This window comes from Aythya ferina, assembly GCF_964211825.1.
Source record: "Aythya ferina genome assembly, chromosome: 17".
NCBI classification, from domain to species: domain Eukaryota; kingdom Metazoa; phylum Chordata; class Aves; order Anseriformes; family Anatidae; genus Aythya; species Aythya ferina.
The window spans coordinates 15,952,124-15,965,896 of NC_140316.1; the positions used below are offsets into that span (position 1 = coordinate 15,952,124).

Consider the following 13,773-nt stretch of genomic DNA (forward strand, 5'->3'; position numbering starts at 1 on the left):
TTTCATAATTAACTGTCCCCTCGGGTTGAAAGTTTGTCTCATCAAGCAAGACCTTGCTTCCTTACTGTATTTGTGTGGCCCATGGGATAGGAATGCAAAGCTCTAGAAATCTTGTTGTTATTCTCTGAGGTAATAATAAGAATTCCCTTGGGCCTGGATATAGAAGAGATACTTTCCTCCCACTTTTGTCATATGCGTCACCTCTCATCCTCTTTGGACTGCAGGGTCTAGTAAATTATTTCATGTTTTCATCTGAGACAGTACTTAATGTGCATGTTATTGGTAATGATTATCAACAGTGAGTTCATAACAAGCAGGCCTAAAAACACTCCTAAAATACATTCAAAAGTAACTTTTGGTCTGCTTTCTCAGTGAGCTATGACAATCTCTGTGCAAATTAAAACACTGCAGAAACATTGATGAAGGCAATAAAATATATTAACAATAAAAAAAAAAAACTTAAAAATGTGTAATAGACACATCATATCTTTCTGTTTTCATTTTTCTCTGAGTATAAAGTAACCTTCAGCAAAGGGTTTCTGCTAAAGTGGGAAACTGGCGGTATTTAAGGAGCTGAGTAAAGGTAAATCAAAAGGTGGGTATTGTATCTCTGATGATTTTAATTGTTTTAGAGGCACCTACATCCAATGTTCAGTTACAAAAGTCAAATGTCTACTATGTGTTTGAATAAATTCTAACAGAGCTGATCTCTTTTTATTAGAACTAGATTTTTGTCATCTTTGCCATTTGACTTTTATTTTTATTCTCAGCCTATTCACATTACCTATTACATTTAGTTTTGTAGTATCACTAATGCACAAAATGCACAGTAGATCTGTTTTCTGTTTTGGCTTTCTTAGGGGAAGACACAACTAACTTGTTTGATTGTTCCATGCCTGGTTTATGATTAACTTAAGTATTCTTGGAGCAGTTTTAACCTCTTGTGTACTATGTTAGAGACAAAGAAAAATAATGCCATAGAAGCTGCTGCAAAGATTTGAATGTATTTATTTAAAATGGAGCTAATATTCATAAAACTCATTTACTTTTAATTTTGTTATTGAAACAAATAGGGATATATGTGTAGTTCTGTGCTAATATGATTTCTGCGTGTATTTTCAGGGGGAAATAAATCACAGCACTTGCAACCAACACAGAAAAACATTAGTTCAAATGTAGTTTGTATATAAGTAAAATCCATACAAAAGAAAAAGTTAGAATGGATGATCCTGCGGAGTGGAGCACCTCTCCTATGAAACAAGGCTGAGAGAGCTGGGGTTGTTCAGCCTGAAGAAGAGACGGCCCTGGGGAGACCTTACAGTGGCTTTCCACTACCTAAAGGGGCCTACGAGAATGCTGGAAAGTGACTCTTCATCTGGGGGTGTAGTGATAGGACAAGGGGTAATGGTTTTAAACTTAGACAGAATTGATTTATATTAGATATTAGAATTAAATTGTTTACTATGAGGGTGGTGAGGCAGAACAGGTTGCCCAGTGGATGTCCCCTCCATGGAACCAAACCATTCTGTGATTCTATGTTGGAGTACACCATACAGTATCTGTTGCTGTCATAGTTGACATATATTGCTGCAACATTTTCAGTGCATTTATGGACTGAAATTCTCTCTACTTGCTTTGCTACTTTTTTTTTTTCTTTTTTTCTTTTTTTGATATTGCTAGGATAAATGTTAAATATACATGTTATTCCTCATCAAGTGTTTTGCTTTGCCTCTATTACCGCTCCACGATGTCATCATGTGGTACATGGGCTTCATCCTGTTCCTTTGCCCTTTCAGCAATTCTGAAGATTTATTCCTCCCCTCTTAACTGTGCTTCTTCATGGCCAGTCTTTTACCTGCATCCACTGAAAATGCTGGTTGTTTCTCTGTCTTCTCTTTGGTTTGTCAACTTCTGGCTGAATTTGTAGCTGTGTTTATCGGAGCACTCTGAAACAAGCCTATGAAGGGAATGTGCTAAAGTTATCACTGCACAGAAGACCTGAAAACCAGAACTGGAGTTTTTTTTTCTTCTTTCTTTAGGTGTACAGACCTGTGAGGGCCTTCCCAGTAGACTTTAGTCAGTATTGAGGGGGCATAAAGGAGGGACAAATGTATGAAAAAGAAACTTGACTTTCTCACAATGATCTTTGTATTCATACAATGAGCAGTTTGAGATTCAGGTTGTGATTGCTTATTCAGTTTGCTCATTTGGGGAACACAAAGTCAGGGACTCATTAGAGCTCATATAGGGGAAGAGGGCCACCCTGTGAGCAGGACGAACCTTTTTCACTCCTAGGGATTACCACCTGTGATCATGACAAGACGCATACAGGAGGACTCCTTGTTTTTGTAACAAATATCAACATTTGGAACTTCGTTCCTAATAATGAAAAAAGAAACTGATGAGAATTTTTGAGTTTTTGTTTGTTTGTTTTTCAGATGTGTACTTAGAGGTTTTTTTCAGGTCTCCCTTGCTGACTAGCTGTGTGCTGTCAGAAACGGTTTTTAAAGTTAAGCAGTTCCCAACCACAGCACTTAGATATAGTGGCATAAGTTGCAAGTGCAAAGCATCACTATTTTATATCATTACATATAACACAAGGGGGAAATGCCAGTAACAGTTAGTTGCTGCCTGTAAAAAACATGTCTCCCTTCCAGAAAAATTAGTGTGGTTTCAGACAGGGAGTGAAGGTTGTGCTTGTCAAATAAGACACCAGGTGTCTTGTCTCTGTCATATAGAGAGCTACTTATATATATCTAACCTGTATTTAGTATTTCATTATTTCTGTACTTGAGGACAAAAGAATTCAGGAATTGCCAGTATAGGGCTTGCTTGTCATCTTCAGTCCTTCTTCTAGGAAAAAGGTGTGCTAGGAAAAAGTCGCATGGCTGTTAGACTGGGATCATTTTAAGTGGGACTTGTATCGGTTGCGTTATTTTGAACTGTCCTGACTGTTGGGAAGCGGATAGGGTGTTTCGAAAGACGAAACACCTATGTGTGTTGGCTGTAATTGCCCACGGTCAGGGACAGAGGAAGGAGGGCAGCCCGGCACCCGGGTGCCTCCCTAGGAGCCGCGAGGTTTCAGGCAGGCCGCGGGGCCGCAGGTGCTTGTCTCTAGCTGAAGGGGAGGAGACGAACACCGGATGAAAAAACCGTCTGCGCTCAGCCCCCGGCCTGCTCACGCACGTTTGCATCTCGACAAAGTGCTGTGGTTTTAAAAACGAGTTTTAAGAGGCGAGAAGCGGCGGGATGTGGTGCGTTTGCGGCTGCTCTCTGATGTTCTGCCAGCGAAACTTGGAAGGTCAGGCCGGGCTGCCGCCAAGCGGCGGAGCGGAGCGCGGGCAGTGCCGGAGCGGCCGCAGCGGAGCGGCTGCGCACCCGCCTTCCCTTCGCGGGAAGCTCGGGGCTCGCCCTGCCACCAGCCTCCCCTGCGAAGTCTCGTCGTGCGAACGAGCCTCGTTAGCGCCCCGGACTCACAGAGGGCCAGGCTCTCTGGTAACTCGGGCTGAGGGCTTTTCTCAAGAGCCCTCCCAGCCGCCTTCACTGCGACCAGCGCCGAAGTCCCTGGGCCCGCCGGCTGCCGAGCGGCCCCGGGCAATACGTCACTTCCCGGGGTGGGGCGGACGGGCGCCGGTGGCCCCACGCGCCCGTCAGTGCAGCGCCGAGGCGACGGGGGCGCGGCAGGGCGGGCGGAGCGGGCAGGTAGCCGAGCCAGCCGAGCGGGGCCGTTGAAAGGCGGGTCGCGTCGTCTTTGCTCGGGGCTCGTCCGCAATAGCTGCTTGCGTTTTGCCGGCACTGAAGTAGCTTAGCGAGTTTGGAGAAGAAAGGGGAAGCGGCAGAGGGCTGAACTCGCTCCAGCTGCGTGAGTGGGGGTCCCGTGCCCACGTTGCCCCGAGCCTCCCCTGCTGCCCTGTCCGGCAGGGGCGGCGGGGCTGCGGCGGCTTCCCGCGGCAGTGCAGAGCTGACCTCGCCCCAGATTTTAGTGTTGGAATTGGGAGTTAAGGAGGAGGTTGAATCTGCCTTCATCCAGCAAGCTGAGCGTGTTTAAGTTTCTGCAGAGGGACCGGAGCCTGGGTACAAGTGCTCTCATCTAGAGCCAGTTCAGCAGTGTAGGTTGCCACAGAGCTGCAGCAATGAGCCCACTAAGCTCATGAGCATGCATAGTTCAGAGATGGTTTTTTACTTGCTTTTTATAACAATATTCACTGCTTCTAGAACGTGAAGATATGCCTTTGTTCCCCATTATTTTCATTCACCTGCCCCCAAAAGACCCTTCTTCCCTCACCCCTGACAAACTCTCATAAATCTATGCAGTGCTGGTACTGTATGCATTCTGGAGGAGTGGAATTCAATAATTTTACAGCAGAAGGAACACAGTGGTAATGATGAATTCTACTATTTGAGTATTTAAGTCTTTACATGGTACTGGTACCAAAAACACCAGGAGAGGTGTGGGAGCTGGGATTGTACAGTCTGGAGGAGGCTCGGGCAACTTTATTGCTCTCTATAGGTACCTTAAAGGTGGCTGTAGCGAGGTGAGGGTTGGTCTGTTCTCCCAGGTGCCTGGTGACAGGACAAGGGGGAATGGGCTAAAGTTGCACCAGGGGAGGTTTAGGTTGGATATTGGGAAGAATTTATTTACTGAAAGGGCTGTTAGGCATTGGAATGGGCTGCCCAGGGAAGTGGTGGAGTCACCATCCCTGGAGGTCTTTAAAAGATGTTTAGATGTAGAGCTTAGTGATACGGTTTAGTGAAGGACTTATTAGTGTTAGGTCAGAGGTTGGACTCAGTGATCTTGGAGGTCTCCTCCAACCTAGATGATTCTGTGAAATACAGGTGGAACAATAAGGGAGATCTTCCTGACAGGTACAATACTATTTTTGAAGGGTCTTACAGACAGTGTTTCAAGCTGTGTTACTTGGATTTCTTGCAAGTGGTCTCATGCTGCTTAATTTTGATAAACTGGAAAATAATGTTATCATTCTGTCCTGCACAATTTTTGAACTTAGTTGGTACTTTACATTTCAAACACCTGATCTTGCAGTACAGGGCAAGAAATACAGATTTTGTCTTGTTGGTGGAAACTTAATGAATTGCTGTACTGTAAACTGTTTATTCAGTATGTTCACAAAATGAGTTTTTTGTTTGTTTGTTTTACGAACCAACCTACAAATTCTCTTAAAATATATATTTAAAGATCAAAGTGCTTTGCTTGTTGGCTGACCATTCTGAAAGAACAATCTAAATATCCTGAACAATTCTGCATGTGCTGCGTGTCTGTAAAATATGCCTTCTAGGGAAACTTGGAGGAGTTTTCACCTCAGGGCCATGTCTCTTCAACGGAGATTCCTTTCAACTTTTCCTCCCCAACAGCTTTTAGTGATTAGCCAGGTGTGCTGACTTCAAAGAGGACAAATACCTGCCGGGCTGAGAAAGAGACCCTGTTTGGGAGTTGTTTTCCCTTGTGTACTTTCTGATTGAGTTTGTTATGTAGAGCAAAGAAAATGACCGAAAGATGGTCAAACTAACAGCCCTGACCTGGCCAACAGTCTTAGTAAAACACTGAGTATTATTTCATAATTTACCACTTTCTTATGTTTACGTTCAGGTTTTGCTAGTCTCTATGAAGAGCCAGTGTCATCTTGTTTAGTCTGTGATGGTGGCAGCTATCCCTGCTCAGAGAAATAGTTACTTGCAGTCTGCATCCAATAAAGGTAGTAACAGTTTTGAAGTCACCGAGATTGTTCCCTCTATTGAGCAACACTTCAGTGGAATGTAGAGAGGCACAATGGCAGAAACTGGTAAAAATACCTTAGCCTAGGTGGTTTAAATACTGTTTTATCTATCATAGAGAATTTAAATGTGTTCTAATAGCTCTTCTGTGCTGTTGGTAACTCCAGCTTTGGACAGTATTAGATTAAAAGCCCCGTATTTAAACAACTAATCTTATGAGAAAGTTCTGATTTGCATAAGAAATGTTTTATGCAACAGTTCTGACCTCTCGTGGTCAGAAAAAGCGTTATTCTCTGATGAGGACAAAAAATCAGGCACTTTGTACACAGACTGTGATACCTAGAGTTTGTCATGACTGTGAGAGAGAATGACTGAGGACATAAAAAAGGTGTAAAGAACCTAGCCCATCTTTATATTCTACACCAGTGAGCTTGTATATCTACCCCAAATCACAGGGTAGGTTGTTTTAATGGTGCTTCCAAGTAATATGGAGAAAAAAATAGTTGTAAAAGTTCTTATATTTAAAGTCTTTAGAGGGTATAAATCATATTTGAATTCATTTTAAATTTTGTTGAAGGACCGTAAGTAGGAAGGGGCAGAGAGATTGCAGAAGTTACAGTGATGTTTAACTACAATTCCATGTTCGTTCAGTAACTCTTATGTTTGAAATTACTCTGTTTTGTATTAACTACACGGAAACACACACTGTTAAGTTCATTATCTGGAGATGAGTAGAGGGAGTAGTTTATGAGGTAAGAAGTGGTCTTTGGGATGAGTCTGAGGATGCTGTCTTTCTTTTCGCAGGCAAAAAGAGCAGTGCAACGAGGAGCCACAGCGGTCATCTTTGATGTTTCTGAAAACCCAGATGCCATTGATCAGGTATGAACAGGGGAGGCTAGATATGAACAAGGGAGCCTAGTTTTATTATAGCCTCTGCTGGGTTCTTTTAGAAGTAAGTGCTGAGGCAGGGCTTCAGGCCATACAGGTCTCAGAGCACACTTACATCATGACATGCAGATTCTGACCCTGGCTAACATTGTGCTGTGGATTTCCTACTCATTCTCTGGCAGACTAGAAGCAATGAACGTGCTGAGAATGGTAGAAAGAGGAGAGTTTTGGGGACTTATTTTTCTTCTAGCCTTTGTTAGAGTACAGAGTCCAGGACTGGTACTAAGGTTTGGAGAAAGGATAGAGACATTTTTTTGGCCCTCCAGTCAAGAAGGATTTCTTTGCACAGTTCTGTGTACAGAACACAGCTTGTGATCAGTGGTATTGTTGAGCATCCATTATTTTTGAGATTGCAAAATGGCTTTCCAACCTTGTTCAAACAAATTCTTACAAAACTTATACCTATTTTTTCTTGTTCACAGTTGATGTATTCTGGCCTAAGTATAATGTGGACAATCGGAGCTTTTCTTTTCTTTTTTTTTTTTTTTTTTTTGGAGAGGGGGAGGGGGTTCTACGTAACTCCCACTTTAGATGGGTAAGCTAATAGTTCTGTGAGAAACTTTGACAAGATCCTAGCAGCCAATTCTGAATTATTTGAGTACAGAGAAGAAGCTTAACAAGCATGCAAATAGTCTGTATTTATTTCACTTTTATTTTGTTGTCATAGAGTTACAGCAGGAACAAGTGAGCAGAATGTTTTCAAGTGCATTGAATTTGGGGGGGAAAAGAGAGACCATCTATGTTTACATTTAAAAAGCTGGCTTTAATTATGAAATGAGCATCTGTTGGACAAAGGAATGCGGATTCTGCAATAGATGCTTTTGAGAAATTTGGTCTGCCTGTACATCAAGGGTACAGACTTAATTTTGCAAACCTTCTCAGATACCATTTTCTCCACTTTATATGCAGAAAAATTATCTGCACAAAGATTTTTTTCTCATTTTTTTTCTCTGTATTACAGCTTCTAATTACTTTCTGTCATCCATCTCAGAACTTGCGAAGCTCTGTTACTGCCTCTTGTTGACTTCCATCTACCAACAACAGCTCTCCTTCCTTGACTCTTGCTAATTAACTGGGTGCAACTGTGCCCAGTATTTGGGAAGCTAGTCTAGTGGATGATTGAATATTTTGGGTGTATGAATAAAATGAAAGAGATTTTGTGGGTTTAATTCCCATAGATTTGAGTATCTTTTGCTATAAACTAAAAATGAAGCTTTATTTTTAGAATTTGTTCTGTGAAGTCAGATCTGTTTCTTGGTTTTAATTTTGCATAATGTGAAGAGGAGTAACAGCATCCAGGTCATCATGTTTAGCAGAAGTCTGTCAGTGTGCAAAAGCTACTGGGGAAGGAGGTGACTCATTCCTAGACAAGAAAGCTTGAGAGAGAATATGTGCCTGGGAATGTCGGGACAGTGATTGAATTTGGCCTTAGGCTAGCAAGCCTTACAGATGTGTAGGATCTCTGGGTTGGATTGAGTAATTCAGCTAGTTTTGAGTTCTTCAGAATATGTCCATCTTAAAAATAGCTTGATCAATGTTTTCAGAAACCCAGTTAAACAATCGGAAGATTGTGTTTTAAAGTCTTGGTGAAATCTGTCACCATAATCTGGACAGATTAAACAATACTTTGTAAGTAGGATGATAGACTAGTCGATTAGTAATTTCTACATGATTTAGCTAAAAAGAGCAGGTGGATATCAACACAGTGTAGATCTGGTATCTCTGCCATATGCTACTCTTTTTGTGGGGGGCATCCCTGCCTATGGCATGGGTGTTGGAGTTAAATGATCACTGAAGTCCTTTCCAACCCAAGCCTTTCCACGATCTATGATTTTATTCAATTTGCTTACATTCCTGTCATCTCATTCCTTTCCCTATACCATTTGTATCTGCTTGTCAGTGCTTATGTTGTATCAATCAACGTCTATAGTAAGATTTTTCTTGTGGGTCATAATAAGTTACTTGACTTTATTTTGCGCCAGGGGAGTTTTAGGTTGGATGTTAGGAAGAACTTCTTTATCGAAAGGGTTGTTAGACATTGGAACAGGCTGCCCAAGGAAGTGGTGGCGTCACCATCCCTGGAAGTCTTCAAAAGACGTTTAGATGTAGAGCTTAGGGATATGGTTTAGTGGGGACTGTTAGCGTTAGGTCAGAGGTTGGACTCGATGATCTTGAGGTCTCTTCCAACCTAGAAATTCTGTGATTCTGTGATAATGTGGTGCCATTTTGTAACAGATCAATTCTGCCTTCTTTTTATTCTCTTATCTGGTATATAGTTTAGGAGATTGTTATGGATTTAGTGCCCACAGAAGTTGTGCATGCTTGAAGGTTTTCAAGAACTGTCTGTGTAAAGCATGAGAACACCTTATTTTGACCAAGAGATTGGACTCCTGAGGTCTCTTTCTACCCATGTTATTTTACAGTTCTATGATTTAGCCTTTCATAATAGCTCAGCTGAACCTGGAAGGCAATTTCAGGGTGAACTAGTGTATCTACTCTTATACCTCCAGTAATTGATAGTATCCTAATAACTCAGCAAACTTATTCAAATAGTTATGCAGCAGAAATTATGGACTTCAACAAATTGGTAAGGCACAAAGAACATAGAAGATACGAATTCATACTCTTGACATTAGATTGTACAGGAAGCCAAAAAATTGTATGTGAATAAAAAAAATTGCAAAGTTGAAATAATCCAAAGTTCAGAAAATGGTAATATACTAAGGTAATTTTTTATTGGCACCTGAAGATTTTTACTCTTCTTCCTTATGGGTTTTAACATGTGACAGTATTAATATATGCACTTGCACCTAGTACAGTTTAGTTAAAGCTGCTGTTCAGAAATAACGTTTGCTTATCCTCACATCTTAGTTTTACTCAGTAAAAACCAGCTTAATTCAAAAGTTTGACACTAAAAGATTAATTCACACTTAAGTGAACACTTTAGTTTGTGCTAGAAGAGAGCAATGGGTGTTTGGATCCATTCCACGTTCATATTCCTTTACTCTTCCATCCATTTACTAGTATCATAGAATCACAGAATGGCCTGGGTTTAAAAGGACCTTAAAGATCATCTACTTTCAACCCCCCTGCTCTGGGCAGGGTTGCCAACCACTAGAGCAGGCTGCCCAGAGCTGCATCCAGCCTGGCCTTGAATGCTTCCAAGGATGGGGCATCCACAACCTCTCTGGGCAACCTGTTCCAGTGCCTCACCACCCTCTGAGTGAAAAACTTTCTCCTAATTTCTAACCTAAATCTCCCCTGTCTTAGTTTAAAACCATTCCCCCTTGTTCTATCACTATCAACAAACATAAACAGGCATTCCCCCTCCTGTTTATATGCTCCCTTCAAGTACTGGAAGGTTGCAATGAAGTCTCCCCAGAGCCTTCTCTTCTCCAGGCTAAACAAGCCCAGTTCTTTCAACCTTTCTACATAGGAGAGGTGCTCCAGCCCTCTGATCATCATAGTGGCCCTCCTCTGGACTCATTCCAAGAGCTCCACATCCTTCTTGTGCTGGGTGCCCCAGGCCTGCACGCAGTATTCCAGGTGGGGTCTCGCAAGAGCAGAGTAGTCCAGCTTCTCATCCATCCATCAGGACCCCTCAAGTCCTTCTCCGCAGGGCTGCTGTCAAGTTCTTTTTTGCCCAGTCTGCATAAATACCTGGGATTGCCCAAGTGCAACACCTTGCACTTGGTCTTGTTGAAACTCATTAGGTTTTCATGGGCCCACTACTCCAGCCTGTCAGGTCCCTCTGGATGGCATCCCTTCCTTCTGTTGTATTGACTGCACCACTCAGCTTGATGTCTTCTGCAAACTTGCTGAGGGTGCACTCGATTCTATTGTCTATATCATTGATAAAGATGTTGAAGAGCACTGGTCCCAAGACCAACCCGTGAGGGACACCGCTTGTGATCGGCCTACACCCAGACATAGAACCATAGACCACAACCCTTTGGCTGCAACCAGTCAACCAATTCTTTATCCACCTAACAGTCCATCCTTCAAATACAGAAAAATGTGTTAAGGGACCACATCAAAGCCTTTGTTCAAGTCCAGGTAAATGATATCCATCACCCTTCCTTTGTCCACCGATGCTATCACTCCATCATAGAAGGCCACTAGATTGGTTAGGCAAGATCTGCCTTTAGTGAAGCCATGCTGGCTGTCTTGGATCACCTCTTTATCTCGTGCATGCCTTAACATGTCTTCCAGGAGGATCTGCTCCATGATCTTCCCAGGCACAGAGGTGAGGTATTTCAGAAGAAAGGTAGTTGTCTTGAAATGTGCGTTCTGAGTAGACTTTTTTGTTATCGCTGTTGTTTTAGCTGAACCAGGGCTTAGAAGACCCTCTGAAGAGACCAGTGGTATATGTGAAGGGTGCTGATGCTGTCAAGCTAATGAACATAGTTAACAAGCAGAAAGTTGCACGAGCAAGGATTCAGCATCGCCCACCACGGGTGAGTCTTTAAGAAACTTTATCTAGGTATTACACTGCTGCACACTGAGTGTGACATTGTTTTGATGCTCCCAATGAGCAATAATAGATGAGAAATTCTGTTGACCTAAATAAACTGAGCAACTGCACTGTGAATAAGTAGCTACACTGGATGTAAGCGTAGTTTCCACAGTGTGACACCTGATGTCTTTCATATAGATTTTTCTAAATTTATAAACAGCTAAAAAATTATATAATAGAGACTTTCCTTTTCCTTAAATAAAGTAGGTATTAAACACACCTGGTAGTTCAGATTCATCAGGTAGGTATGTTAGCTAATATTTTGTGTGTGTTGTTTTAAGCATGGGTTAATTAGCTGATATCTGATATTTGTAATTTTAATATAAAATTGTTTTTCCAGATACTTTTTTGAACACTACTGCATGTAGTTTACAGAAGAACAAAGCTAGAGGTCAACAATGACCCAGTTACCATTTTGCTTTTGTTTTATTGTTATGGACTATTTCCATTAAGAAATGTGAGAAGTATACAATCACTGAAGATTCATATATTGATTTTTACTTGCTCAGATATACAAGGAAAGCAATAATCCATAAAAACTTGTACTAGTGTGATTCAGTTAAAAAAAAATATATATAAGTTTTTATTTTTCTGTGGAATCAGTTCAGAGACACTGTGAATCTGACATCTCATGATTGGCATTCTGTGTATTTCATTCAATTGCAGTAACATAGATACTCCAGGTTTTGTCTCATAAAATCCTAGTTAATGATCACAGTGCACTGAATTTTGACATCGTCACTGTGTACATGTATAAAGTATTTTTGTTCTGATTTTTAAGCAACCCACCGAGTACTTTGATATGGGAATTTTCCTGGCCTTCTTTGTGGTTGTATCTCTTGTTTGCCTCATTCTTCTTGTCAAGATCAAACTGAAACAGCGACGTAGTCAGGTAAGAGCAGTAATGGTATATTTATCAAATGCTGAAATTTGCCTTCTTTTACTTTGTCATAGAACTTACTTGCTGCCTTTGGGGGTGCAGGACACTAACTTAGAATAGCCATCTTTGTGGAAAGGGTTTTAGTCATAGATGTAGACCTCTGAAAAGATTTGGAAATGTCTTTAAATGATAGCTACGTTGACCTGTGATGTCTCTTCAGTTAAACGCAGAAATTAAATGAGTATAGAAGCAGTCAATTTAGCCTTTAGGAAGGAAGAACATTTCTGTTTTTTCAGAGGCTAATTTATCAGTAACACTAGTGTGCTTCAAACAGAAGTCCACGCTCAAATGGTGTATTGTGAGGAGAATATCAGGAATGAATGAGAAGAAATCACAACTCTTTTCAATAGAATAATATCTTTTGATTCTTCATCGGAGAAGGTTGCAAGGTAAAAAGTTTGTTTAGGAGTAACTCGAGATGAGATGTTTTGAGTTTGTCCTGTTAAACATGAAAGGGGAAGCTAATGGAAATTTGTAGTTTTAAACGGTCCAGTACATGGATATACATGTAAAAGGAATGCGAAGCCCAACAGATGTTTAGAAATATTGCCTTGGACATGCTGAGTAGGAGTTCAAAGATGTTATGAGCCAACAGCACATAGTATGAGTCTCAGAAAGAGAGATGATAAATTCTATAGTGAAAAGTAATCTACCCCCTTCCTAACTGTCCTACTGATCAAGTTGCTGGGGGAATGATGCAGTTCATTCAGTAGCATTTAATTTTAATCCCTGTCTGAAGTACTGTTTCTGGCAATATGGTCATAGTGGCATAATGTGGCATTACAGTCAATATTTACAGTTTTAAAAAGCACCTGACCACATCCGATATGATGCCTTGTATAGTTGTTGCCTATCAATTGAACAGTTGCAGCATATCCCAATTATGAGCACTTTCACCCTATTTCAATCCAAAGCAGCTCATCATTCTCACTACCGCAGGTGGCATGCATTCTTTTCAGGAGGCTTCTGATCTAAATTCTAATTAGGATACTCTCTTCATTTATTAAGTTGTAACTTAGTTTTGGCCTGATGGGATTTGATAAGATACATTAATTTGATATGGCAGTGTTTCTCTGCTACCACACTACAGTTTCATGTGCAGCTGCACTGCCTTTTTTTTTTTCTTCTTCTTCTGTTCTAGAATTCCATGAACAGGCTTGCAGTGCAAGCACTGGAAAAAATGGAGACCAGGAAGTTTAAGTCCAAAAGTAAGGGACACCGGGAAGATAGCTGTGGTGCACTGGATACACTAAGTAGCAGCTCCACCTCTGACTGTGCCATCTGCTTGGAGAAGTACATTGATGGGGAGGTAAAGGATAGATGGTTTCTTTAGTGTAAACTGATAAAGTAACTGATTTACTTTAGCACTGTGATATATGGCTGGTTGTTAGATGTATTGTATGTTGAGGTTGTGCCATTTGCCAGATGAATTACATTGAGTAGCCAACTCAGCCTAAAATGCATTCCACAGCTGCCAATGAAAAACCTAAAGGACTTTTGAGCTGGTGGAAGGGGATCAGGAGCAGGATGTGGCCCTCACAATCCATGAGGAAATGGTTGGTGAACTGTTACAGCACTTAGATATACGCAAGTCGATGGGGCCGGATGGGATCCACCCTAGGGTGCTGAGAGAACT

The 13,773-nt window shown here is 41.4% G+C and overlaps 1 protein-coding gene across 4 annotated transcripts in view; it reads left to right on the forward strand.

Moving 5' to 3' along the window:
- The window catches only part of ZNRF3 (zinc and ring finger 3), a 94,506-nt gene that overhangs the window by 71,374 nt on the left and 9,359 nt on the right, over positions 1-13,773 (forward strand). For 2 of the 4 annotated variants that reach the window (XM_084538760.1, XM_084538761.1), the window contains exons 3-6: positions 6,538-6,612; positions 11,007-11,138; positions 11,979-12,089; positions 13,279-13,446. In XM_084538760.1, coding sequence (XP_084394886.1) covers positions 6,538-6,612; positions 11,007-11,138; positions 11,979-12,089; positions 13,279-13,446 — 486 coding nt within the window. Of the gene's footprint in view, positions 1-3,435; positions 3,496-3,662; positions 3,703-6,537; positions 6,613-11,006; positions 11,139-11,978; positions 12,090-13,278; positions 13,447-13,773 lie in introns of those variants that run through there. The other 2 variants (XM_084538762.1, XM_084538763.1) reach the window with 2 other exon arrangements.